General features: G+C 41.8%; 1 protein-coding gene and 1 pseudogene across 2 annotated transcripts in view; one reads left to right on the top strand and one right to left on the bottom strand.

Moving 5' to 3' along the window:
- TSPAN3 (tetraspanin 3) overlaps positions 1–27,005 on the top strand; it is an 89,711-nt gene that overhangs the window by 24,637 nt on the left and 38,069 nt on the right. For both annotated transcript variants that reach the window (XM_005865311.2, XM_005865310.2), the window contains exons 2-5: positions 21,372–21,563; positions 21,792–21,866; positions 23,951–24,052; positions 24,999–25,151. In XM_005865311.2, the coding sequence (XP_005865373.1) occupies positions 21,372–21,563; positions 21,792–21,866; positions 23,951–24,052; positions 24,999–25,151 (522 nt within the window). The remainder of the gene's footprint in view (positions 1–21,371; positions 21,564–21,791; positions 21,867–23,950; positions 24,053–24,998; positions 25,152–27,005) is intronic.
- On the bottom strand, positions 13,072–13,495 carry LOC102250011 (annotated as a pseudogene).

The following is a 27,005-nucleotide window of genomic DNA, read 5'->3' as shown; positions in this document are numbered from 1 at the left end:
GTACTGCGCCTCCTCTGAGTCTCGGTATGCTTTTCTCTTTCCTTCTAGTTGTAGAATTTCCACTCAGCCAGCCTTCCTGTGGTTCTGGATGATGTCTGTTCCGTCTTTTAGTTGTATTTTTGAAGTGGTTGTGCGAGGCAGCAATCTCCGGTGTTTACCTATGCCGCCATCTTGGTTTCTCCTAGATCACTCCTTTCTGCTGCAGAGTAAGCATTGTTAAAGTCTCCCCTCCTGTATCTTCCATCATCATGTGTAATCAATAAATGATTTCGTATCCTCTTTAAAAATGTCTTTGAGGGAATGAGAAAGAAAGAAAGCTTATCTACAAATTCTAGTAAAGATCTTTGGGTTTGATTTACTGGCACACGGAACTAAGAAACAAGTCAATTAATAGCTACAAAGTTTTTTTTGTTTGTTTTTTTGTTTTCTGGTTATAATTTATATATTTTATTGATTTTTTTACAGAGAGGAAGGGAGAAGGATAGAGAGTCAGAAACATTGATGAGAGAGAAACACCAATCAGCTGCCTCCTGCACTCCCCCTAATGGGGGTGTGCCTGCAACCAAGGTACATGCCCTTGACTGGAATCAAACCCGGGACCCTTCAGTCTGTAGGCTGACGCTCTATCCACTGTAGCTACAAAGTTTTTGAGGTATTTGTACTGCCAAAGAATTCATGAGCTAACCTGAAAGGCCTTTGTCTGTTAATATAATATTTGAGGTGTTAAAACTTGCACAATAGCAAAGTAGTTTCAAAGCTATATGGCCCAGAGAGGGCATATTTCCAGTGCTCAGCAATAGTGTGGCCTAAAGGCTAATGAACAGAAAATAACCACCCAGGTGGTCAAGAGCAAAGGACTATAGGATGCAATGGATTAGAGTGTTTCTCACAAAGAACAAAATCCAGGCCAAAAAAAGGAGTTCTCCAGTGCCATGCACCAGAGACTGCTATGTATTTACCACCCCTCCCTTTCTGAATGGGAGTTTGTATTCTAATATTCTTAGTCCAGTTCCCCATTGTGCATTTAGGAAAAAAAAAAGAATAATGGCAATAATGGCAATAATGACAGTGATTTTGATAATGATGGCAGTAGTAGGTTTTTTTTTTTTTTACTTGTTTTCTTGAAAGGTAAAATTTCTGGGGGGAAAAGATAGTGTATATTGAAAGAATCAGAATTGTGTTAGATAATTAGAAAACAGCTAAAGATGTATCAAAGCCAGATAGACCCAAGAAAAGTGATAAATGGAGCAGTTTGGTGGAGGGTCCTGATATTTGGGATTGAGCAGATGCCTATTTTATGTTGATGGTTAAGGACAGACAGATGAATTTATTGTGAGAGAATAACAAGGTCTCAATGTCAGACATAATTTTAAACATTACTGATTATGCAAGTGATATATATTTTTTTTCATAACTTAGAGAACGCTCTATTAGTTTCTGTAATCAAACCCATGTAGATTAAGACCTTACATATTTAACACAGTGTGTTACCCCTGTACAAATGGAAAAAATTATGTTGACATTTCTAGACCGATATGGCTGTTAATTCCTGCATAATGCCAACCCAACACAGTACAACTGGGATAGTTTTTCCAAAGTTGACAGCACAGCTAACGTTTCCAAAAATTCAGATTATTTACCTTTTAAAGAAGACATTAAAAAGTAGTAAAAAAAACCACCACATTACTATAATTACACCACCCAGAGATAAACATTATTATTTTGGTGGTGTTTTGAAATGACTGTATGTGATGATATATGGGTATTTTTCTTCTAACATACCACAAACATTGTTTTTCCTTTTTTAAAATAATTTTTTATTTTTCAGTTACAGTTGACATACAATATTAGTTTCAGGTATGCAATGTAGTGATTAGACTTATATAACTTACAAAGTTATCACCTTGATAAATCTAGTACCCATCTGAAACCATAGTTATTATAATTATTTTTTGGCTATATTCCCTTTGCTGTACTTTATATCACCGTGACTATTTTGTAACTACCAATTTGTACCTCTTAATTCCTTCCCCCTTTTCACCCATCCTCTTAAGCCTCCTACCATCTGGGAATCATCAAAATGTTCTCCATATCCATGAGTTTGTGTCTGTTGTGGTTTTTGTCTACTATGTTGTTTTAGATACCACATATAAGTGAAATCATGTGGTATTTATCTTTCCCTGTTATTTCACTTAGCATCATACCCTTTGGGTCCATCCATGTTGCAGATGTCAATATTTCATTATTTTTTGATGTCTGAGTCATATTCCATTGTATGTACCACTTCTTCTATATCCATTCATCTATGGATGGAACTTATGTTGTTTCCATATCTTGGTTATTGTAAAAAACATTGCAGTGAACATAGGGATGCATGTCTTTTCGAATTATTGTTTTAGGTTTCTTTAAATAAATGTCCAGAAATAGAATTGCTGGGTCCTTCTTTGTCTCTTACTATAGCCTTTGTTTTAAAGTCTACTTTGACCTGAGTATTGCTACCCTAGCTTTTTAAAAATTATTATTTTCACTTGCATGAAATCTCTTTCTCCATCCCTTACTTTCAGTCTGTATGTGTCTTTTGATCTAAAGTGGGTGTCTTCTATGCAGCATATGTAAGGGTCTTTCTTTTCTCTCCATTTAGTCATTGTATGTCTTTGATTGGAGCATTTAATCTATTTACATTTAAAATAATTGTTAATAGATATGTTGTCATTCTTATTTTTTAAAATATATATTTTATTGATTTTTTACAGAGAGGAAGGGAGAGGGATAGAGAGTTAGAAACATCCACGAGAGAGAAGCATCGATCAGCTGCCTCCTGCACACCCCCTACTGGGGATGTGCCCGCAACCAAGGTACATGCCCTTAACCGGAATCGAACCTGGGACCCTTCAGTCCACAGGCCGATGCACTATCCACTGAGCCAAACTAGTCAGGGCTGTCATTCTTATTTTATTATTATATTTTTATCTTATTTTTTTCCTTTTAAGGAAGTCCTTCTACATTTCTTTTTTTGTGTGTGTTCATGCATTACTTTTTTAAAAAATTTCTTTATTGATTAAGGTATTATATTTGGGTCCTTATCTCCCCACTGCCCCCCTACTCCCCTACTCCCCACCCCTCGGTTGTCTGTGTCCATTGGTTAGGCTTATATGCATGCACACAAGTCCTTTGGTTGATCTCACCCCCTTACCACACCCTCCCCTAACTTCCCTCTGAGGTTTGACGGTCTGATCGATGCTTCTCTGTCTCTGGATCTATTTTTGTTCATCAGTTTATGTTGTTCATTGTATTCCATAAATGAGTGAGATCATGTGATATTTATCTTTCTCTGACTGGCTTATTTCACTTAACATAATGCTCTCCAGTTCCATCCATGCTGTTGCAAATGGTAAGAACTCCTTTTTTACACCAGCGTAGTATTCCATTGTGTAGATGTACCACAGTTTTTTAATCTACTCATCTGCTGATGGGCACTTAGGCTGTTTCCAAATCTTAGCTGTGGTGAATTGTGACGCTATTAACTTAGGGGTGCATATATCCTTTCTAATTGGTGTTTCCAGTTTCTTGGGATATATTCTATGGTACCTCATTGTTGTTTTGATTTGCATCTCTCGGATGATTAGTGACTTTGAGCATGTTTTCATATGTCTCTTGGCTTTCTGAATGTCCTCTTTTGAAAGGTGTCTATTTAGGTCCTTTGCCCATTTTTTGATTGGATTGTTTATCTTCTTTTTGTTAAGTTGTATGAGTTCCCTATAAATTTTGGAGATTAGGCCCTTATCAGATATGACGTTGGCAAATATGTTTTCCCACGCAGTGGGTTTTCTCATTGTTTTGTTGATGGTTTCTTTTGCTGTGCAGAAGCTTTTTATTTTGATGTAGTCCCATTTGTTTATTTTCTCTTTAGTTTCCATTGCACTAGGAGCAGTATCAGTGAAGAAATTGCTTCGGCATATGTCTGAAGTTTTGCTGCCTGTGGATCCCTCTAGTATTTTCATGGTTTCCTGTCTTATGTTTATGTCCTTTATCCATTTGAGTTTATTTTTGTGTATGGTATAAGTTAGTGGTCTAGTTTCATTTTTTTGCATGTATCTGTCCAATTTTCCGAACACCATTTATTGATGAGACTGTCTTGACTCCATTGTACGTTCATGCCTCTGTTGTCAAATATTAATTGAGCATAGTGGTTTGGGTTGATTTTTGGGTTCTCTATTCTATTCTATTGGTCTATATGTCTGTTCTTGTGTCACTACTAGGCTGTTTTGAGAATAGTTGCTTTGTAATACAGCTTGATATCTGGTATTGAGATCCCACCTACTTTGTTCTTCTTTCTCAGGATTGCTGCAGCTATTCGGTATTTTTTTTAATTCCAGATGAATTTTTGGAAAGTTCATTCTCCGTCTGTGAAATATGCCGTTGGTATTTTAATGAGTGAATTGAATCTGTAGATTGCTTTGGGTAGTATGGACATTTTAATGATGTTGATTCTACCGATCCATGAACACGGTATGTTCTTCCATCTGTTTATGTCTTCCTCTATCTCTTTTTTCAACGTCCTGTAGTTTTCTGAGTAGAGGTCTTTTACCTCTTTAGATTGCTTTGGGTAGTATGGACATTTTAATGATGTTGATTCTACCGATCCATGAACACGGTATGTTCTTCCATCTGTTTCTGTCTTCCTCTATGTCTTTTTTCATTGTCCTGTAGTTTTCCACATATAGGTCTTTTACCTCCTTTGTTAAGTTTATTCCTAGGTATCTTAATATTTTTGGTGCGATGGTAAATGGGATTGCTCTTTTAGTCTCTCTCTATAAGTTCACTATTGGTATATAGAAATGCCATAGATTTCTTGGCATTAATTTTGTATCCTGCTACATTGCCAAATTCATTTATTAAGTCTAATAATTTTTTGATGGAGTCTTTAGGGTTTTTCTATGTACAGTATCATGTCATCTGTGAATATGGACAGTTTTACTTCTTCTTTTCCAATTTGGATGCCTTTCATTTCTTCTTCTTGTCTGATCACAATGGTTAGTACTTCCAGTACTATGGCGAGCAGGAGTGGTGAGAGTGGGCATCCCTGTCTTGTTCCTGTTCTTAGGGGAAATGGTGTTAGTTTTTCTCCATTGAGTATGATGTTGGCTGTGGGTTTGTCATATATGGCTTTTATTATGTTGAGGTATGATCCTTCTATTCCCACCTTGCTGAGTGTTTTTATCAAAAAAGGGTGTTGGATTTTGTCAAATGCTTTTTCTGCATCAATTGATGTGACTATGTGATTTTTATCTTTCAATTTGTTTATGTGATGTATCACGTTTATTGATTTGCGATTATTGTACCATCCTTGCATCCCTGGGATAAATCCTACTTGGTCATGGTGTCTGATCTTTCTGATGTACTGCTGGATCCGATTTGCTAGAATTTTGTTGAGGATTTTGTCATCTATGTTCATGAGGGATATTAGCCTGTAATTCTCTTTCATTGTGTTGTCTTTATCTAGTTTTGGTATTAGGTTGATGCTGGCTTCATACACTTGGAAGTGTTTCTTTCTCTTGAATTTTTTGGAGTAGTCTGAGGAGGATAGGTTTTAGTTCTTCCTTGAATGTTTGGTAAAACTCCCCTGAGAAGCAGTCTGGCCCCAGGATTTTGTTTGTGGAAGCTTTTTTTAAAAAATATATATACATTTTTATTGATTTTTTACAGAGAGAAAGGTCGAGGTATAGAGAGTTAGAAACATCAATGAGAGAGAAACATTGATCAGCTGCCTCCTGCACACCGCCTAGTGGGGATGTGCCCACAACCAAGGTACATGCCCTTGACCTTAATCGAACCTGGGACCCTTCACTCCACAGGCCGACGCTCTATCCACTGAGCCAAACCAGTTAGGACTGTGGAAACTTTTTTGACTGCTTCAATTTCTTCCATAGATATCGGCCTATTGAGATTTTTAAATTCTTCCTGATTGAGTTTTGGAAGGTTGTATTTTTCTAGGAGTATGTCCATTTCCTCCATGTTATCTAGTTTGTTGGAATAGAGTTGTTCATAGTATTTTTTAACAATCCTTTATATTTCTGTGGGGTCTGTTGTTATTTCACCTCTTTAATTTCTGATTTTGTTTATTTGAGTCCTCTAATTTGCTTCTTGGTGAGCCTGGCTAGAGGTTCATCAGTCTTGTTTATCCTTGCAAAGAACCAGCTCTTCGTTTGTATTGTTTTTTTGGTCTCTATGGCATTCATTTCTGCTCTGATCTTTATTATATCCTTCCTTCTGCTCACTCTGGACTTTTCTTGTTGCTCTCTTTCTAATTCTTTGAAGTTGTAGAGTTAGGTGATTTACTACCATTTTTTTCTTGTTTTTTGAGGTAGGCCTGTAGAGCTATAAAGTTCCCTCTCAGGAATGCTTTCATTGTGTTCCATAGATTTTGGATTGTTTTGTTTTATTGTCATTAGTTTCCAGGATGTTTTTAATTTCTTCTTTGATATCTTTGGTAACCCAATCACTGTTTAAGAGCATGCTATTCAGCTTCCAATTGTTTGAATTTTTTGGATTGTTTTTATTGTAGTTTATTTCTAACAATACGCAATTGTGGTCTTAGAAGATGCTTGATATGATTTCAATCTTCTTGAATTTGGGGAGACTTTGCTTGTGACCCAATATGTGGTCTATTTTTGACAACGTCCCATGTGCACTTGAGAAGAACGCATATTCTATGGTTTTGGGGTGAAATGTTCTGAAGATGTCAATTAAGTCCATCTGATGTAGTGAGTCATTTAGGATTGCTGTTTCTTTGCTGATCTTTTGTCTAGAGCAGCGGTTCTCAGCCTGTGGATCGCGACCCTTTTCGCGGTCGAACGACCCTTTCACAGGGGTCGCCTAAGACCATCCTGCATATCAGATATTGATATTACGATTTAGAACAGTAGCAACATTACAGTTATGAAGTAGCAATGAAAATAATTTTATGGTTGGGTTACAACATGAGGAAATGTATTTAAAGGGCCAGAAGTTTGAGAACCACTGGTCTAGAGGATTTATCCAGCGATGTCAGTGCAGTATTAAAGTCCCCTTTCATGTTTGTATTGTTGTCAATCTCTCCCTTAATATCTTCCAGGAATTGTTTTTTTTTTTGTTTTTTTTTATGTATTTCGGTGTTCCTGCATTGGGTGCGTATATGGTTATCAGGGTTATATGCTCTTGTTGTAGCCATCCCTTTAGTATTATGAAGTGGCCTTCCTTATCTCTTGTTATGGCCTTCACTTTGAGGTCTATGTTGTTGGATATAAGTATTGCTACCCCAACTTTTTTCATTTCCATTTGCCTAAAATATATTTTTCCATCCCTTCACTTTCAGTCTGTGTGAGTCCCTTATTTTGAGGTGGGTCTCTTGTAGACAGCATATATATGGGTCATATTTTTTTATCCATTCAGCCACTCGATGTCTTTTGATTGGAGCATTTATTCCATTTACATTTAAAGTTATTACTTATAGGTACTTTTTTGTACCTGTATTCTTTCTTAGCTTTATATTTCTTTTTACAACAGTCCCTTTAACATGTCTTGCATTACTGGCTTGGTAGTGATAAACTCCCTTAGCCTTTTTTTGTCTTTGAAGCTTCTTATTTCCCCTTCAATTTTGAATGATAGCCTTGCTGGTTAGAGTATTCTTGGAATGAGTCCCTTGCTTTGCATCACTTTGTAAATTTCCGTCCATTCTTTTCTGGCCTGATGTGTTTCTGTTGAGAAATCATTTGATAATCTAATGGGAGAGCCCTTGTACGTAACTTTCTGTCTCTCTCTTGCAGCCTTTAAGATTTTCTCTTTGTCTTGAACATTTGCCATTCTAGTTATGATGTGTCTTGGTGTGGGTCTTTTTGGGTTTATCTTGTTTGGGCCTCTCTGTGCTTGTGTGACTTTTTTCTTTCCCACCTTAGGGAAGTTTTCTGACTTTATTTCTTCAAATAGGTTTTCTAACCCTTGTTCCTCTTCCTGTTGTTCTGGAACCCCTATTATTCGTATGTTGCTTTGTTTCATGTTGTCCTATAGCTCCCTTAGGCTCTCCGCCTGTCTTTTAATTTTTTCTCCAATTGCAGTTCAGTTTGGGTATGTTTTGCTTCCCTGTCTTGTAGTTCCCTAATACTGTTCTCCCCTTCTCCTAGTCTACTGTTGAAAGTTTCCATGGTGTTTATATTGCAGCTATATCACTCTTCATTTCTTCTTGACTCTTACATAAGTTTTTGATTTTTTCATCCACCTAGTTTATGAACTGCATGCCCCTTATTCTGAATTCCTTTTTTGACATATTGCATGCCTCTGTTTCACTTAGCTACTTTTCTGGTGATGCTTCCTTTTCTTTCATTTGGGGGTTTCTTTGTGTACCCATTTTGACCTTTCTGATGGATCTAGATGTTGAGTCGTGTGGGGGCTACTCCTTGGGTGGCAGTGGCTCCTCGGGCTGCCGTTGCTCCTTGCATGGCCACGGCAGCGGCTGCTCCTCAGTTGGCAGTGGCTCCTCTGGTGGGTGCTGTTCGCAGCAGTGGTGGCTCCACTGGCTGGTGGGGGGAGACTACTCACACACCTGCTGCTCCTTGGATGGGGGTGGGCTGATCATGAGGCTGCTGCTCCTCGGATCGGGGTGGGATGCACGTGGCTGCTGCTCCTCAGATGGGTGTGTGCTGCTTGCGTGGCTGCTGCTCCATGGATGTGGGCTGGCTGCGTGCGACCGTTGCTTCTTGGATGGGGTGGGCTGCTCGTGAGGCTGCTGCTCCTTGGACGGGGGCAGGTTGCTCGCAGGGCTGCTGCTTCTCGTATGTGGGAGGGCTGCTCTTGCAGCTGCTGCTCCTAGGATGGGGGCAGGCTGCTCGCATATCTGCTACTCCTCAGACAGGGGATGGGCTGTATGTGCAGCTGCTGCTCCTTGGACAGGAGTTAGCTGCACATATTGCTGTTGCTCCTCGGACAGGAGGAGGCCTCTCACCTGGCTGCTGCTCGTTGGATGGGTGCGGGCTGTGTGTAGCTGCTGCTCCTTGGACGGGGGCCGCCTGCTCACACAGTTGCTGCTCCTTGAACGGGGGCAGGCTGCTCGTGTGGCTGCTTTTCTTCGTATGGGGGCAGGTTGCTTGCACAGCTGGTGCTCCTCAGACATGTACAGGGTGCAGTCTTCGTGGGCTGCTGCTCCTCAGTTGTGGGCTGGCTGCTCATGCGTCTGCTGCTCCTTGGATGGATGCAGGCTGCTCATGTGGTTGCTGCTCCTCGGATCGGGGAGTGGGCCGCTCACACAGCTGCTACTCCTTGGACAGGGGCAGGCCATGTGAGGCTGCTGCTCTTTGGCCTGGAGCGGGCTGCTCACGGTACTGCTGCTTCTTAAACAGGAGCGGGCTGCTCACTTGTCTGCTGCTTGCGTGGTTGCAGTACCCTGGGCTTTCTCCAGAGGTCCTCTGCCCTTTCCAGCTACAAATTGTCTCACCTGCTGAGTCTCCTTCGCCAATTTGGGGTGGATGTTATTCGTTTCAGCTGCTCATTCTATCTGCTCTGGGACAAGTCTTGGGACACGCCCTTCTATTCCACCGCCATTTTTTCCCTCTCCTAACATTTCTTATAATACCGGTATAGTGGCAATGAACTCTTTTAGCTTTCTTTTGTCTGGGAAACTCTTTATTTCTCCTTGAAAGTGGCCTTGGTGGTAGACTAAGTTTGGTTGTAAGTCTTTGCTTTTCATCACTTTAAATGTTTTGTGCCAGTCATGTCTGGTCTGAAATATTTCTGTTGAGAAATTAGCTGGAATTCTTATGAGAGCTCCTTTGTAGTTAACTGCCTTTCTCTTGCTGCTTTTAAGATTTCCTCTTTGTCTTTAACCTTTGCTGTTTCAGTTATGCTGTGTCTTGGTGTATGTTTCTTTTGGTTAATCTTCTGTGCTTTCCGGGCTTGTATGTCTATTTCTTTCACCAGGTTAGGGAAGTATTTGTCATTATTCCAATTGATTTTAAATTTTTTGCTCTCTCTCTCTTCTCTTTCTGGTATCCCTATGATGTGAATGCTGGTACACTTGATGTTGTCTCAGAGGCTTCTTAAACTATGATCATTATTTTGATTATTTTTTTTTTTTTGCTGTCCTGATTAGGTGTTTTCTACTACCTTGTCTTCCAAATGGCTGATTCTGTCATCTGCTTCATATAATCTACTGTTGATTCCCTCTAATGTATTCTTCATTTCTGTTATTGTATTCGTTATTTCTGTCTGGTTGTCTTTATTTTTCTATCTCCCTTTATAGATTGCCCATCTTTTCGTTGAAGTTCTGTCTGAGATAATTGAGCATCCTTATAACCAGTGTTTTGAACTGCATTAGGTAGATTACTTGTCTCCATTTTGTTTTAATTTTTTTTTCTGTAGTTTTGTTCTATTTTTCATTTTGGACATGTGTCTGTCTCCTTATTTTGGCTGCCTTCCTGTGTTTGTTTTTATGAATTAGATAGAGGTGCTATGATTCCTAGTCTTGGTAAAGTGCCCTGATGTAGTAGGTGTCCTGTGGGGTCCATTGGCACAATCTTTCTAGTCACCCGAGGCAGGAGCTTCAGGTGTGTAGGTTATGTGTAATCTCCTGTCATAGTTGAGCCTGATTGCTGTTGGCAAGTCATTGGGAAAGGTGGACCCTCAGGCTGATTGGTTGTGTGGCTCAGCAGTGACTACAGTGGAGTAGCTACTGTCAGGGGCTGACCCTGTGGAAGAAGATTTTGCTGTATCAGGACTCTGGTGCCTGCTGAGTCTGCCCTTTGGGTGTGTTGTTTGTGGAGGTGTTGGGTATGTGGTGTTCTCTGAAGCTGGCCACCAGGTTTATTGGTTCTGGGCCTCTTACGAGGGGCGTGGTCCTGGCCAAGGTCAACTGCTGCCTGTACCCTGCTTTGTGCAACTTGGTATGAGCAACAAAGTGACCTACAGAAGGTTGCCACTTGGGCTGGGCTTGGAGGTTCCTTTGGGAAGCTAATCTGTGAACTGAAGCCTGCTGCCACTAGTGCTGGGCTTGAGTCTGCTTAGCAAGAAGTATGGGACACCCCAAAGCTAGATGGTGCTTATTTGGAGTATATGAACCTTTGAGAGATTTTGAAAGTCTACAGCATGAGCTAAGACAGGCCCTTTGTATGGAAAAGCCACTGGAAGCAGGTTGGTGGGCCTGTAAGTTGGTTAGGGTAGGGTCTTGGGGAATCACCAGGGGCCCAGTTCAATCAGAAGGGGTTTTAAAGTAAGCCCCATGCAGGACTCAGTTCTCTCTCCACATCTGGTCTCAGTAAAGCTGGGGCTGACATTTCCCACTCTACTTGTGCTCCCAGTTCTCTGCAGTGTGGGTCAAAAATCCACTATATGCCCTGCCATCAACACCACAGGGTGGAGCAGTTCTTGTGGCTCCATAAGTGGGAGGAGAGACCTCACTGGATGTGGGAGAATCCACCTCCAGGTGGGAGAATCTTCTCCCCCTTCCTCACCCCACACAGTTTATTCACTCTCTGGGGCTCTATAGAAAGCCTTTCAGGAAAACAGAGGGTCACTCAAAGTCACTGCTGGGTACAATCCTCAGCCCCCCACCCCCTTTTTTTTGGAGCCAAACACTGCAGCACAGCCTTTACCCATAGTCAGAGCCCAGGGTGAATGACTTCCTCTAGGGCTGCCAACAATAGCTGTGCTTCACTGAGAAGGTGAAGACCCAGCCTCCCAGGCAGACAGAGTTCCCCTGGATCTCTTTGCCCGATGCTATTCAGGCTCTCCTTCCTGTCTCTGCTGCTCTGGGTTTGGGATCCCTGTATGGGGATGGGAGTCCATACTTCCAAGGTGAGGGAGCTTTGCAGCCAATATCACTCGGGCCTCTCAGCTGAGCACTAGCTCCATGGGGGCTCCACCTTTCTACAACTCTCCATCTCTTAACAGTCTCTATATTGTTTCTTCAGTGCTCCTTAGGCAAAATATGTCCAATCAGCTATACTTCTCTTATTTTTTCAAGCTGAGTGTGCAGTAATTTTTGCTGTAAAATATTATTAGGCTGCAGCCATCTTGCCCCTCCTTCTATATTCTTTCTGATTGGTGTTTCGGGATTCTTAAGATATATTCCTGGAAGTGGAATCATTGGGTCAAAAGGCAGTTCCATTTTAAATTTTTTGAGGAAACTTCATACTCTTTTCCATAGTGGCTGCACCAATCTGCATTCCCACCAGCAGTGTACTAGGGTTGTCTTTTCTCCACATCTATGCCAGCTCTTGTTTGTTGATTTATTGATGGTAGTCAATGTGGCAGGTGTGAGGTGGTACCTCATTGTCGTTTTAATTTGCATTTCTCAAATGATTAGTGACCTTGAGCATTTTTCATATGTCTGTTGACCATCTGTATATCCTGTTTGAATTGTTTGTCTTCCTTTTGTTGAGTTGTATGAGTTCTTTATATATTTTGGAAATTAATCCCTTATCCGAAGTAATATTGGCAAGGCATTGGGAGGGGTGGACCCTCGGGCTGATTGGTTGTGTGGCCCAGCAGTGACTGCAGTGGGTTCTCTTTTCATTTTGATGATACTTTCTTTTATTGTGTATATGCTTTTTAGTGTGATATAGTCCCATTTGTTTATTTTTTTGTTGTTTCTCTTGCCCTATAAGAAGTATCAGTGAAAATTCTGCTACATGAGATATCTGAGATTTTACTGCCTATGTTTTCTTTTTTTATTAAGAAAATTTTTGTGTTTTTATTGTATCATGAGGCATCTGAACAAGTCAATATCTGGACAGTGAGGCAGCTGCTTTCTCCTTGTTACTAGAGCAACTTGTCATTAGATTTTTTTTTTTAAAAAAGACAACCTTTTGCATACTTAAGTCTTTCCAAGGCATGCATTGGCACAACACAAACTTCTCCTGTCAGATGTAACTAGTCTAGCATCCAAACATCATGCACAATACCTAGATAGCAGCAGTGCACTGTGCCCACTCCCACCTCAGTCCTGCGCATTTGTGTATGCTATTTGGAGCATCTGGAGGAGTGTGAATAGTATCTGGAAGAGGAGGGAGGAGGAAACAGCATGAGTGCCTGACTGGGAGGAGGTCAACTGAAGTTGTGCAGGGCCAGCCTGAACATGTCATTGGTGCAAACTCAAACATCGTTGATGTTCTTCAATAAGAACATTTGATGGAACCCCATGATGGGGTTTTCATCGGCCTTAAGCTGGCCCACAACCATGCTGAGGAGTAGCTATCTGGCGTGGGCTGATGGTCCTGCACTGTGATGTTTGGATTTTCTGGAACTGAAGGCTAGACAACTTCTCCACAGTGGCAGCTTTCCCCTGGAATTGCTGTCCTTCCCATGTAAGGAATGATGCGTCGATGTAAATTGCGCCTAGTTGGGTTCTGTCGTTATCAAATAACTGGTAGTAATGTTGAATGAAGCTGGATCCAATCTGATCCCAAATTGGCTTGTCTCCCACTCTGGAGCTCACCCAGCCTCTACTAGTGCTCCAAATTCTCTGCATTGTGGGTCAGAAATCTACAGTTTGCATCTATTAAAATAATCATGTGATTTTAATCCTTCATTTTGTTTATATGATGTAACACATTTATTGATTTGCAAATGTTGTACCAGCCTTGTATCCCTGGAATAAATCCAACTTGGTCATTGTGTATGATCTTTTTAATGTATTGCTGGATCCTATTTGCTAATATTTTGTTGAGGATTTTAGCATATATGTTCATCAGGGGTATTGGCCTGTAATTTTCTTTCTTTGTATTGTCTTTATCTGGTTTTAGAATTATGATGATCATGCTTACCTCATCAAAATGGATTGGAAGTCTTATTTATTCTTTAATTTTCTGGAATAGTTTGAAGAGGATTGGTGTTAGTTCTTTAAATGTTTGCTAAAACTTGCCTGTGAAGCCATCCTATCCATGACTTTTGTTTGCTGGGAGATTTTTTTTTTATTATTATTGCTTCAATTTCATCAGTTGTTATCTGTCTATTCAGGCTTTCTTATTCTTCCTGATTGAGTTTTGGAAGATGATATGTTTCTAGGAATGTGCCCATTTTGCCCAAGTTGTCCAATTTGTTGGCATATCATATTTTCTAACAATCCTTTGTATTTCTGTGATGCCAGTTGTTATTTCACTTCTTTCATTTTTTTTATTTTATGTATTTGGGTCCTCTCTCTGTTTTTTGACGAGTCTAGCCTTGTTTGTCCTTTTTAGTTCCTTTAGGCTTATGGTTAGATTTTTTGTTTTTTGGAGATGTTTCTTGGTTTTTTGAGGTAGGAATATATTGCTAAGAACTTCTCTCTTAGGATAGCTTTCACTGTGTCCTATAGATTTTGTGTTATTGTGTATTTATTTTCATTTGTCTCAAAGTATATTTTATATCATTATTAACCCATTCATTGCTTACTAACATGTTATTTACCCTTATGTATGTGTTTGTTTTTGCCTTGTAATTGATTTCTAGTTTTAGACATTTTTTGTTAGAGAAGATGCTTGCTATGATTTGTGTACTTAAATCTATTGATACTTGTTTTGTGTCCTAACATGTGGTTGGTTTTGGAAAATGTTCCATGTGCATTTGAAAGGAATGTATGTTGTGCTGTTTTGGTGTGAATGCTCTGAAAATATCACTTAAATATATCCAATTTAATGTATCATTTAAATCTGCTATTTTCTTATTTATGTTCTGTTTTGAAGATTATCCAGTGCTGTCAGTAGGGTGTTAAAGTTCTCTACTCTGTATTAGTGTCTATCTCTCCATTTATGTCCACAAATATTTGCTTTATTTATCTAGGGGGCATATGTCTTCCAAGGTTTGTATCCTCTTGTTGGATTGATCCAACATTATCTTTATGCAGTGTTCTTCTTTTTCTCTTATTATAACGATTGTTTTAAAGTTTGTTGTATGAAATATTCTTTTATCCCTCTACTTTTAGTTTGTGTGTTTCTGAAGTGGATCTCTTGTAGACAGCATATATATGGGTCTTGTTTTCTTATCCATTCAGGTACCCTATGTTTTTGTTTGCAGGATTTAATTCATTTACATTGAAAGTGATTAAGGATAGGTACGTATCTATTGCCATTTTATTATTTATATTTGTTCCTTTACCTCCCCCCTTAAAAAAAAGTTTCTTTAATATTTATTGTAATACTTGTTTGTTGGTGATCCACTCCTTTAACTTTTTCTTGTCTGGGAAGCTCTTTATCTCACCTTCCATTTTAATGATAACCTTGCTGGTTATCATTAGTCTTTGTTATAGGTCCTTCCTTTTCATCATTTTGAATATTTTGTGCCAATCACTTTTGGCCTGGCAGTTTCTGTTGTGAAATGAACTGACAGTCTATGGGAGTTCCCTTGTAGGTAACTGTCTTTCTCCTGCTGCTTTTAAGATTCTCTTGTTGTCTTTAATTTTTTTTCATCACTTTAATTATGATGTGTCTTTGTATGGGCCTGTTTAGATCATCTTATTTAGGGTCTCTGCACCTCCTGCACTTGGAAATTTATTTCTTTCACAAGCATATGGAAGTTTTCATTCATAATTTTTTCAAATATGTTCTAAATCTCTTGTTTTTCTCTCTTCTGCTTCTGGTAGCCCTATGATGTGAATATTGTTATGCTTGATGTCATCCCAGAAGTCCTTTAAGCTACCCTCATTTATTATTACTTTTTCCTTTTCTGATTTGGTGTTGTCTGCTACCTTGTCTTCCAAATTACTAATTCGATCCTCTACTCATCAATCAGCCTCTGAAAGAGCCTTGGGCATCACGAGTTGGATGTGGTGGAATCTCAGGGAGTCAGCAGGGTGGAGTGAGTGGTGGTCACCATATTCATGCAGATTTAGATTTGGTGTCAGTGCTGAGCTTGACCCAGTCAGCAAGCGTCTGATGGTATACCAAGGCTAACTGTCACTTGCATATGGAACTTTTTGGTGGGATAGGGTTTCGGGGAGTTGTCAGGATGAATTGAGTGGTGTTCACCTGGCTAAAGGAGATTCAGATTTGGCTGAATTGGAGAGAGTGCTGAACACAGGAAAGATGGTGCCTATTGGCCATGAGGGAGGAGGGCTCAACACAGGGACAATAGCGGCCATCCCTCCAGCACTTGCCCTGAGCCACACAACTCAGTTTCTCCCTACAAGCATCTGGCATCCCCTGAGTCATTGTCCCTGTACCAAAGTCCAAGGTGAGTGTCTGCGAGCAAGAGTTTGTGTGCAGGCTCTTTAAGAGGATAGCTGGGTTTCCAGTCTTCACCCAGAGGGACAAAATCCCCACTGATTTTTAAAAAATATATTTTTATTGACTTCAGAGAGTAAGGGAGAGGGAGAGAGAGATAGAAACATCAATGATGAGAATCATTGATCACCTGCCTCCTGTACGACCCCCCACTGGGGATCGAGCCTGCATATGCCTTGACTGGGAATCAAACTGAGACCTCTTGGTTCATAGGTCGACACTCAACCACTGAGCCACGACAGCCAAGCCCCACTGATTTTTATGGCCAGATGTTGTGGGGGCTTCTCTTCCCGGCACTTGTGGCTCCTCAGGGGACACCTTTGCAGCTGAGATATCCCTCTGGTTTCTCAACCGCCTCACGTGTGTGGGGTTGGCCCATTTTGTCTCTCTGCCCCTTCTACTAGTCTTAATATGACTTATGTCTATTCTTAGTTACAGGATTTTTGTTTAGCTAGTCTTCAAATGGTTCTCTAGGTTGGTTGTTCTATAATTTAGTTGTAATTTTGATGTGGTCATGGCCTGCACCTATTCCTTCATCTTGACTGGAAACTAAAAATAATATATTTTTAAAAATTGCCTCCATTATTATAGTTGTCTTAAAAAAAAGTCTATGTTATTTAAAAAACATGTTACTTTCTCAACTTTACATAAATGTAGCCTTTTTCTACCAGACCTGATAATGATTCTAATGACCTAGTGTAAGAAAATTTACTGGCGATGCCCAAGTTTACTGAGTGTCATAGACTAGACCAGTGATGGCGAACCTTTTGAGCTCGGCGTGTCAGCATTTTGAAAAATCCTAACTTAACTCTGGTGCCATGTCACATATAGAAATTTTTTGATATTTGCAACCATAGTAAAACAAAGATTTATATTTTTGATATTTATTGTATATATTTAAATGCCATTTAACAAAGAAAAATCAACCAAAAAAATTAGTTCGCGTGTCACCTCTGACACGCGTATCATAGGTTCACCATCACTGGACTAGACCTAAGAAATAAACTGAGTTTTCAGGTTGAGAGGAATTATTTTGCAGTGTCATTGTGGAGACTATTTTGTAGTTTGAAAATTAATGATTTGGGTGTTAAATTTTAAAGGATGGTGAAATAATTCTTTTCCTGTGAAAATCTCAAAGTGCTCTACAAATGATAACTCATTAAGCCAAATGTTTTAATACTTAGCCTCACACTGTATTTGGTTATTCACATATAAGTATTGGACTGTCAGCCTTGAGTTGGTACATAATAATAGCAAAATCACCCTAGCCGGTTTGACTCAGTTGATAGAGCGTCGGCCTGCAAACTGAAAGGTCCCAGGTTTGATTCCGGTCAAGGGCACATGCCTGGGTTGTGGGCTCGATTCCCAGTGGGGGACTTGCACGAGGCAGCTGATCCATGATTCTCTCTCATCCTGGATGTTTTTATCTCTCTCTCCCTCTTCCTTCCTCTCTGAAATCAATAAAAATATATATTTTTAAAAATAGCAAAATCAACAATGCAAGAGGAGGATGTATATAAAACTGCAGCTGGAGAACGGTGGCTAGAGCAGCAGCTGAAATAAGGCATATCTGTTCCCTGACTTACTGCAACATTTTCCCTACAGGTGCTCTATAACCTTGTTAGTCAAAGTGTTGTCCAAGAATTAGCAACATCAGCATCCCTGGGAACTTGCTGGAAATGCAGAATATCAGGCTTCAACCCCAGACCTACTAGATCAGTCTAATCCTATATAATAAAAAGGTAATATGCAAATTGACCAGATGGCGAATGACCAGTCGCTATGATGTGCACTGACCACCAGGGGCCAGATGCTCAAAGCAGGAGCTGCCCTCAGCCTGCAGGCCACGATCACTCAATTGGGGCCTGCTGGCCAACCTCTCAGTCCCTTCCCCTGGCCAGCAGGCTCTGATCTCCTGATAGCGAACAGGGAACTGTGAGTGGGTAGCAATGGAGGGCGGGGCCAACTGCCAGCAGCTGGGGAAGATGGCCCTGATCGCAGGCCAGGCCTAGGGACCATATTTGTGCACGAATTTCATGCGCCAGGCCTCTAGTTGTTTAATAAGATCCTCAGATGATTCCTATTCACAGTAGCTTGAGAAGAACTCTTCTAAAGACTAAAGAGACCCTAAGGGTTTGCAAAGTTTGCTATAACTGAGTCCTCTGGCTTTACCATTTCACAACCTTGACTAGGACAGCAAGTTTTTTGGTAATGGGTATCATGGTTACTAGGTATTATTATTTTTTCTTTTCCCAAAGAGACAGATATCTAATCTAATAAAAGAGAAACATGCAAATTGACCACACCTCCGCTACACCCAAGCCATGCCCACCAGCCAATCAGAGCGACTATATGCAAATTAACCCAACCAAGATGGCAATCGGCAGCCACGGAGCTGGAGCAAGCAGGAGGCTTGGTTGCCCCAGCAATGGAGGAAGCCAAGCTTCCCCCCTGCCCTGGCCGGCTGTGGCCTCCGCTCAAGGCAACAAAGTTTCAATTATAGGAGATAAATAAATCCCAGATACCTGCTTCCAGCCAGCCTCCACTGGGAGCTTGGGTGGCTGGGGGCTGTGGCCAGCCTGCAAACAGCCATCAGCCACTTACCCAGGCTGGCCACACCCTCATGGGGTGAGGGTCCCCACTGGGGGCCTTGGCCAGCCTGCAAACAGCCATTAGCCCCTCACCCAGACTGGTCAGGCACCCCAGCAGGAACCCCAACCCTAAAGGGATGTGGCCAGTCTGAAAACGGCCCTCAGCCCCTCACCCAGGCTGGCCAGGCACTCCAGCAGGGACCCCCACCCAAAAGGGGATGTGGACAGCCTGAAAATGGCCCTCAGCCCCTCACACAGGCTGGCCAGGCACCCCAGCGGGACCCCCACCCTGATCCGGGGCACCCTTCAGGGCAAACCAGCCAGCCCCCACCCATGCACCAGGCCTCTATCCTATATAATAAAAGGGTAATATGCAAATTGACCCTAACAGCAGAATGACTGGGTATGACTGGTCACTATGAGACACACTGACCACCAGGGGGCAGACGCTCAATGCAAGAGCTGCCCCCTGGTGGTCAGTGCGCTCCCACAGGGGAAGCTCTGCTCAGCCACAAGCCAGGCTGACGGCTGCCAGTACAGCGGTGGTGGTGGGAGCCTTTCCCGCCTCCTCAGCAGCGCTAAGGATGTCTGACTGCAGCTTAGGCCTGCTCCCCGCTGGTAAGTGGACATCCCCCGAGGGCTCCCGGGCTGCCAGAGGGATGTCTGACTGCCAGCTTAGGCCCAATCCCCGGGGGAGCGGGCCTAAGCCAGCAGGTGGACATCCCCCAAGGGGTCCCAGACTGTGAGAGGGCACAGGCCGGGCTGACGGCCCCCCCCTCCCCGAGTGCACAAATTTTTGTGCACCGGGCCTCTAGTCTATATATATGAAGAGCCAGGGTCTGTAATGTCCAAAACAACCGAACAGATGACCGAATGCCAGGCTGTGTGTGCAGCAGGCTCGGGTGGGCAGGGACTGGTGAGCGGGCTGAATTGCAGACATCTCGGTCCCTCCCTCTCGCCAGCTCCTGTAGGCACCATGGTGACCCAGCACTGACTGCTGCTGCTGCGGGCATCGTGGCAACCCAGCACTGACTGCTGAGGGGCTGTGGGCCCTGGGACATCATGGCACCACGGTGAGAGGGTGCTGTGGGCCCTGGACAGCTGCGGCATGGTGGAATTCTGGGTCTCACACGATGGGGGGCGTGGCCAGCTTTCAAACTGGACTCTGACAGGAGGGAGGAGGGAGCCCCATTCCTTGCAGAATCGGCCATTGGATAGCTTGCTGTCAGCGGTCTGCCAGCCAGGAATCCCATTATCTGCACCCTGGACCCCGATGACCAGGCAGGGGAGAGCAGTTAGGTGTGAGATCAGGCCAGTAGGGGATGGCAGTTAGGGTCGATCCGGCCAGCAGGGGAGGGCATTTTGGGCGACCAGGCCTGCAGGGGAGGGCAGTTAGGGACGACCAGGCCGGCAGGGGAGGGCAGTTAGCAGTGACCAGGCTGGCAGAGGAGAGCAGTTGGGGGCGAGTGGGCTGGCAGGGAAGCAGTTAGGTGTCGATCAGGCTGGCAGGGGAACAGTTAGCGGGTGATCAGGCTGGCAGGCAGGCTAGCAGTTGGGAGCCAGCAGTCCCGGATTGTGAGAGGGATGTCCCCCAAGGTGTCCCAGATTGGAGAGGGTGCAGGCCGGGCTGAGGGATAGCCTCCCCCCCCCTCAAATTAGCACTTGTCTTAAACTTGTAACTGTTATCTTAGATAATTGTTTATCAGGAGAGTATTTAGTGTTATTTTGTGCACGGGGCCTCTAGTCCTATATAATAAAAAGCTAATATGCAAATTGACTGAATGACAGAACGACCAGTTGCTTTGACGTACACTGACCACCAGGGGGCAGATGCTCAATGAATGAGCTGGCCCCTGGTGGTCAGTGAGCTCCCACAGGGAGAGCGCTGCTCAGCCAGAAGCTGGGCTCATGGCTGGCAAGCACAGCGGTGGTAGTGGCAGTCTCTCCTGCCTCCGCGGCAGCACTAAGGATGTTCAACTGACGGGCCTAAGCCATCAGTTGGACATCCCCCTGACGGCTCCCAGACTGTGAAATGGCACAGGCCGGGCTGAGGGACACCCCCCACCCTCCGCCCCCGAGTGCATGAATTTTGTGCGCTGGGCCTCTAGTAGGTTATAAATTCAGATTCTGGAGTCAGATTGCTGGGGTCACATCCTGGCCCTGCCACTTGTATCTAATTTCCTTTTTTATTGAGGGCACCTGTGATGAGCAAAGGTATCTCCCTTACCACCTCTTTGATTTGTATGGTACTGTAATTGAGCTACAAATAAACATTTGGGGTGTTTGTGAGATTCATTCTTGTCATCATTACTGGATTTGTGGTTTCTTGTCCCTAAGTGAAGCAGCAATGAATGAAAAGTAGCTGGAGTTTGGAAAACTTTTAAACTTAAGTAAAGAAATGTTCTTGCTAATGAATAATAGGAGACTTTTCAGCCTCTGAAAAAAGTGTACAGATAGATTTAAAAGTGATGGGAAATCTCACTGAATTATAACCTACTGGAACATTTTACCAGCAGCCCTTAGAGACTTACCAGCATTCTGACCTTGTTTTTCACAGGGGGCAGCTGGCATTTTATGCTATGTGGGAGCCTATGTCTTCATCACTTATGATGACTATGACCACTTCTTTGAAGATGTGTATACTCTCATCCCTGCTGTAGTGATTATAGCTGTAGGAGCTTTGCTTTTCATTATTGGGCTAATTGGCTGCTGTGCCACAATCCGGGAAAGTCGCTGTGGATTGGCCACGGTAAGTTAGTGCTTCATTGACTATATGTGTCATCGTATTATGTGGGAATATTTCATTTGTGTTACTTGCTTTGAATTAAGCATGACACTGCATAGATTGGCTCCTATTGTTGGAAGAGAATTAGCACTTGTCTTAAACTTGTAACTGTTATCTTAGATAATTGTTTATCAGGAGAGTATTTAGTGTTATTTTTATTTGTATTTAATTTTTGACTATGTTTCCTTGCAGTTTGTCATCATCCTACTCTTAGTTTTTGTCACAGAAGTTGTTGTAGTGGTTTTGGGATATGTTTACAGAGCAAAGGTATGTTGTCTACTATAATTTATATGCTTTAAAAGGTGGTTTAAGTATTTCAGGTGAAATAGACCAAATTCATTTTATCAAAGTAAACATTTTCTTTTGCCATACTTCAGTTTAGCCACTGCTTTAAACATCTAAAGTTAATATGTCAAGATTTCTAGTCTTGTTTTATATAGCAAAGTGTTGATTCTACTACTGTTCTAGTTTATACGTTTTCAGTTTTCTTTAAATTACTTCAGAATGAGCTACATATGAATAATTGGTCAACTAAGAAGTTTGTTCAAATTTCCTCAGTCCATAGATTCTCTATATAAGAGGGGAAATGTAAATTTCCTGATTTCTGTTTTGTTTTCCATTGCCTCTTTTAAAAATGCCTTAGAAAAAAAGATGGTTATGAGTTGTGATCCTACCTTCTACCTCATCCTAAGGAACAAGGTGTCCTGCCAACTCTAACACCAAGGCGGCTATTGCAGCCACTCCCTTCTCGTCCCTCTTTCCTTGTCATTTTCTTTTCTTTTCTTTCCTCTTTCCTTTCTACTTTGCCTGCTTTTGCTTTCCACTTATAGTACCATTTAAGGCTAAACAGATGTCTTTAAATTGATTAAATTTGGGCATAACTTTAGAGCCATGGTATAGACTCATTGTAAGGTATGGTTTTAAATCAAAGGCATGATATTCCAATTTAATATTCAAATCATTGATACATAAGGTATTGAGCAACCATGACAAAAAAAAAGAATGCAGTGGATTATGCTCCTACCTATGATCTGGTTATCAATTTTATAGTATCCTGACATCACTGATAAAATTATCAAATAAGTTTAATAATCTTAAAAGGGTAAGGGGAATCAGGTACAAAATTTGTTAAGTGACACTTTAGTAATTAGTAGGAAAGTGTCATTTCTAAAGACTGATTTATTTACCTGCTGATTACTTTTGCATATTTGGCCAAGTTTAATAATTTGTCCCAAAAGTGTCTTGTGGTGGTTTTTTTTTCATCTGTTTTTTATTTTTATTTTTAATTGATTTCAGAGAGAGATAGAAACATCAATGATAAGAGAGAATCATTGATCGGCTACCTCTTGCACACCCCCTACTATGGGTCAAGCCTACAATTCAGGGATCAAACTGATGAACTCAATGCTCAACCACTGAGCCACTCTGGCCAGGCATGTGGTGTTTTTTAAATTATTTTATTTTTACCTCCTTAAGGAAAGGAAAATGCCTAGGTCTTCTGAGACTACACTGAAAACTTATTTAAAAAGAAGGAAGCTCTAGCTGGTTTGGCTCAGTGGATAAAGTGTTGGGCCTGCAGACTGAAGGGTTCCAGGTTCAATTCCAGTCAAAGGCACATGACTGGGTTGTGGGCTCGATCCGCAGTAGCAGAGGAGGGGAGCAGGAGGCAGCCAATCAATGATTCTCTCTCATCATTGATGTTTCTATCTCGCCCTCTCCCTTCCTCTCTGAAATCAATAAAAATATATTTTTTAAAAAGGCAGTCGCCCTGGCCAGTGATGTCAGTGGTTAGAGTGTCAGTCAGCCCACAAACTGGGAGGTCGCAGGTTCAATTCCTGGTAAAGGGCACATGACTGGAGTTGCAGGTTTGATTTGGGGTGTATGTGGGAGGCAACCAGTTGACGTGTCTCTCACATTGATGTCTCTGTCTCTCTTTCTCTCCCCCTCCTTCCCACACTCCCTCCCTCCTGCTCTTCCTCACTTCTACTCTCTAAATGGAAAAAATACCTTCAGGTGAGGATTTAAAAAAAATGAAGGAGGAGGAGGCAGTCTATTTATTATTTAGGACATCTATCTCAAGGCTCAACTGCTATCTCCCTTTTGAGTGGATTGTTAGCCTGACACTTTGCACACAATCTTTTCTTTGAAGCTTAATCTATGTGATATAAAATGTCTGAATCTTTACCTGAATATGTATAGAACCAGGAAGGGAGAAAACTTTTTCTTATAAGAAATTTACAGAGATATCTGGCAATTTTGCAAATATGCTATGTATGCATCTTAGTTAGAGCCTTGATTAATATTATTTTTACTAATATTTTAGAGGGGCCAAATTGTTTGTTTTGATTCAGGTGGAAAATGAGGTTGACCACAGCATTCAGAAAGTATATAAGACCTATAATGGAACCAACCCTGATGCTGCTAGCCGGGCTATTGATTATGTACAGAGACAGGTGAGCTCTCTTGAGGTGAATTTGTTTTTGAGGGCCAATCACTGTTGGGTCAATATGAAACTTACTCTGCTATTACTATGTAAATTAGTCATGTACTTTCACAGTCATGGTTAACTTTATGATGTGTTCAGTGTTTTTATCTTCACCCTTGAAAAGTTGTTTTCCACCATTACCTAGTCAAAGTCAGATAAAATGTATTTGACTTTTCCCCCCAAAATCTAATTAGCCAGAGAGGTGGTGATGGAAGAGAGGTATGTGCCACAGGGAAGGTGGGAGTCCAGATGAACTTAAGAAGAGGTGGGAGATCTTCTTATCTATCTTTTAACAGCAAGACCAGAAAAGGTAACTGAAAAAACAGTAAAAAAAAAAAAAGTATGGACAATTTGAAACATACATGGAAATAGAATAGTATAGTAGCTCTTTATGCTCATAAACCCATCTCCAAAATTGTCAGTGTTTTGTTTGTTAATCTTGTTTCATCTATTACCCCCACATATCTTTTGCTAGATTATCTTAAAGCAAATCACAGACATTTTAGATAAAATATTTTAAACACTCTGTCATTGGAAATAGTATTTAACTCAGAACCAGGTATTTCACATGTAAGATAGGGAGATTTTTCTTAGCTATAAACTACCTCTTGTCAGCATTGTGCTCTTCATATTGACATTCTAGAGGCACTAGCCATATGCAGCTACTTAAATTAAAATAAAAAACTCAGTTCCTTAGTCACACCAGCCGCATTCTAAGTGCTCAGTAGCCTTATGTGGCTAGTGGCTGCCATGTTGGACGTGCAGTCATAGAACATTTCTATCAATGCAAAAAGTTTTATTGGGATATCACTGTTCTAGAGTAACTTAAGGTTCTTCAGTGCACAGAACTCTAAAGTTCAACAAAGGTATATGTATTTTGTGAGGAGTAATATCTCTATTCTCTTTTCCAATAGCTGCACTGTTGTGGAATTCACAACTACTCAGACTGGGAAAATACAGACTGGTTCAAAGAAACCAAAAATCAGAGTGTCCCTCTTAGCTGTTGCAGGGAGACTGCCAGCAGCTGTAATGGCAGTCTGGCCCATCCCTCCAACCTCTACGCTGAGGTAAGTCAGTTCCTTGGCTAAAACTTGAATCTAGCCTGGTAACCTGTTTTTCTCTGAATCATCTCTACCTGGAACTTCTTTTCTACCTTGTTTTGCTTGTCTTTTTTTTAAAAAGCCATCTTAACCATTTTAAAGTGTACAACTCAGTAGCATTGAATATATTCACCACCACCCATCTGCAGAACTCTTTCTCTTTTGCACACTGAAACTCTATGCCCATTAAATAACATTCCATTTTCTCTTCCCCCAGTCCCTGACAACCACCATTCTACTTTGTCTATGATTTTGATTACTTTAGGTACCTCATATAAGCAATCATACAAAACTTGTCATATTGTGCCTGGCTTATTTTTTTACTCACTATGTCTTCAAGATTCATCCATGTTGTAGCATGAGTCAGAATTTCATCCCTTTTTAAGGCTGAATAATATTCCATTGTATAGATAGACCACATTTTGCTTATCCATTCGTTCATGGATGGACACTTGGGTTGCTTTCTCCTTTTGGCTATTGTGAATAATGTTGCTGTGAAAATAGATATGCAGCTATTCTTTTGATTCCCTGCTTTCAATTATTATTTTTTAAGGATTTAAATTATATTATGTACAGATTGTAGTTATAGCTTTTTAAATTTAAAAATTTTTTTCAATTATAGTTGACATACAATATTATATAGTTTCAGATGTATAGTATGGTGGACATTTATATAGTTTACAAAGTGATCTCCCCAATAAGCCTAATAACCACCTGACACTATATATAGTTATCACAATATTATCTATATATATAAAGAGCCAGGGTCCGTAACGTCCACAACGACCAAGGCTCCACTGAACACTGGAAGTTGGTGCTGGGTTGCCGTGGTGACCCAGCACTGACTGCCAAGGGGGCTGTGGACAAGCCCGGAGAGAGGCCAGCAGAGAGAGAGGCAAGGTCTGATCCACAGCCTCCATGGCAGCTGTTGATCAGCCGTTGCCTCTCTCTTTCTCTCCGGGCTTTGCCAGCAGCCACACCTCTGTTTCTCTCCGGCCCTCCCTGGGGGCTGCTGATCAGCCCCGCCTCTTTGATCAGGCCCAGAGATAGGCCTGGAGATGCTGACTGGCATAGAAACTGACCAATCAGAACCAAATCTGGGTGAAGTGCTATGAGCCAATGGCTGGCTAGGAGGCGGAGCTTTTGACCTTGATTGGCATAGAAACCAACCAATCAGAACCTAATCTGGGTGAACTACGAAGGCAGAACCTAAGGTGGGGCCTGAGGAGGGGTTTTAAGGGCAACAGCTGTTTGGTGTAAGGTGTAAGAAAGCGGTTCAATTTTTTAATGACCGCTTTAGCAGTGTAGTGCATATGGCTGGCTATCAGTCCAGATATAGGGGTTATGTCTTTTTGTTTGCCAAGAACATCTCCTCCTGCTGAAAAAGGCTACCCCCTCACCATTTAAGGAATCCTATCCTATATAATCTATCTATACTAATAAAAGGGTAATATGCTAATTAGACCGGGTCAACCGGCCATCTTCTGGATGTCCGACTTCCTTCTGGACAAAGCCATGGTGGTGGGGGCTGAGGCAAAGGCAGTTAGGGGCCATCAGGCCATCAAGGAAGGGAAGTTAGGGGCGAGATCAGGCCGGCAGGGGGTTAGGGGCAATCAGGCCGGCAAGGGAGGGCAGTTGGGGCGAGATCAGGCTAGCAGAGGAGGGTAGTTGGGGGCGAGATCAGGCCGGCAGGGGAGGGCAGTTAGGGGCAATGAGGCAGGCAGGGGTTAGGGGAATAATCAGGCTGGCAGGGGAGGGCAGTTGGGGGTGAGATCAGGCCAGCAGGGGAGGGCAGTTAGGGGTGATCAGGCAGGCAGGCAG

This window comes from Myotis brandtii, unplaced genomic scaffold (assembly GCF_000412655.1).
Source record: "Myotis brandtii unplaced genomic scaffold, ASM41265v1 scaffold205, whole genome shotgun sequence".
NCBI classification, from domain to species: Eukaryota; Metazoa; Chordata; class Mammalia; order Chiroptera; family Vespertilionidae; genus Myotis; species Myotis brandtii.
This window is presented reverse-complemented; position numbering and strand designations above follow the sequence as displayed.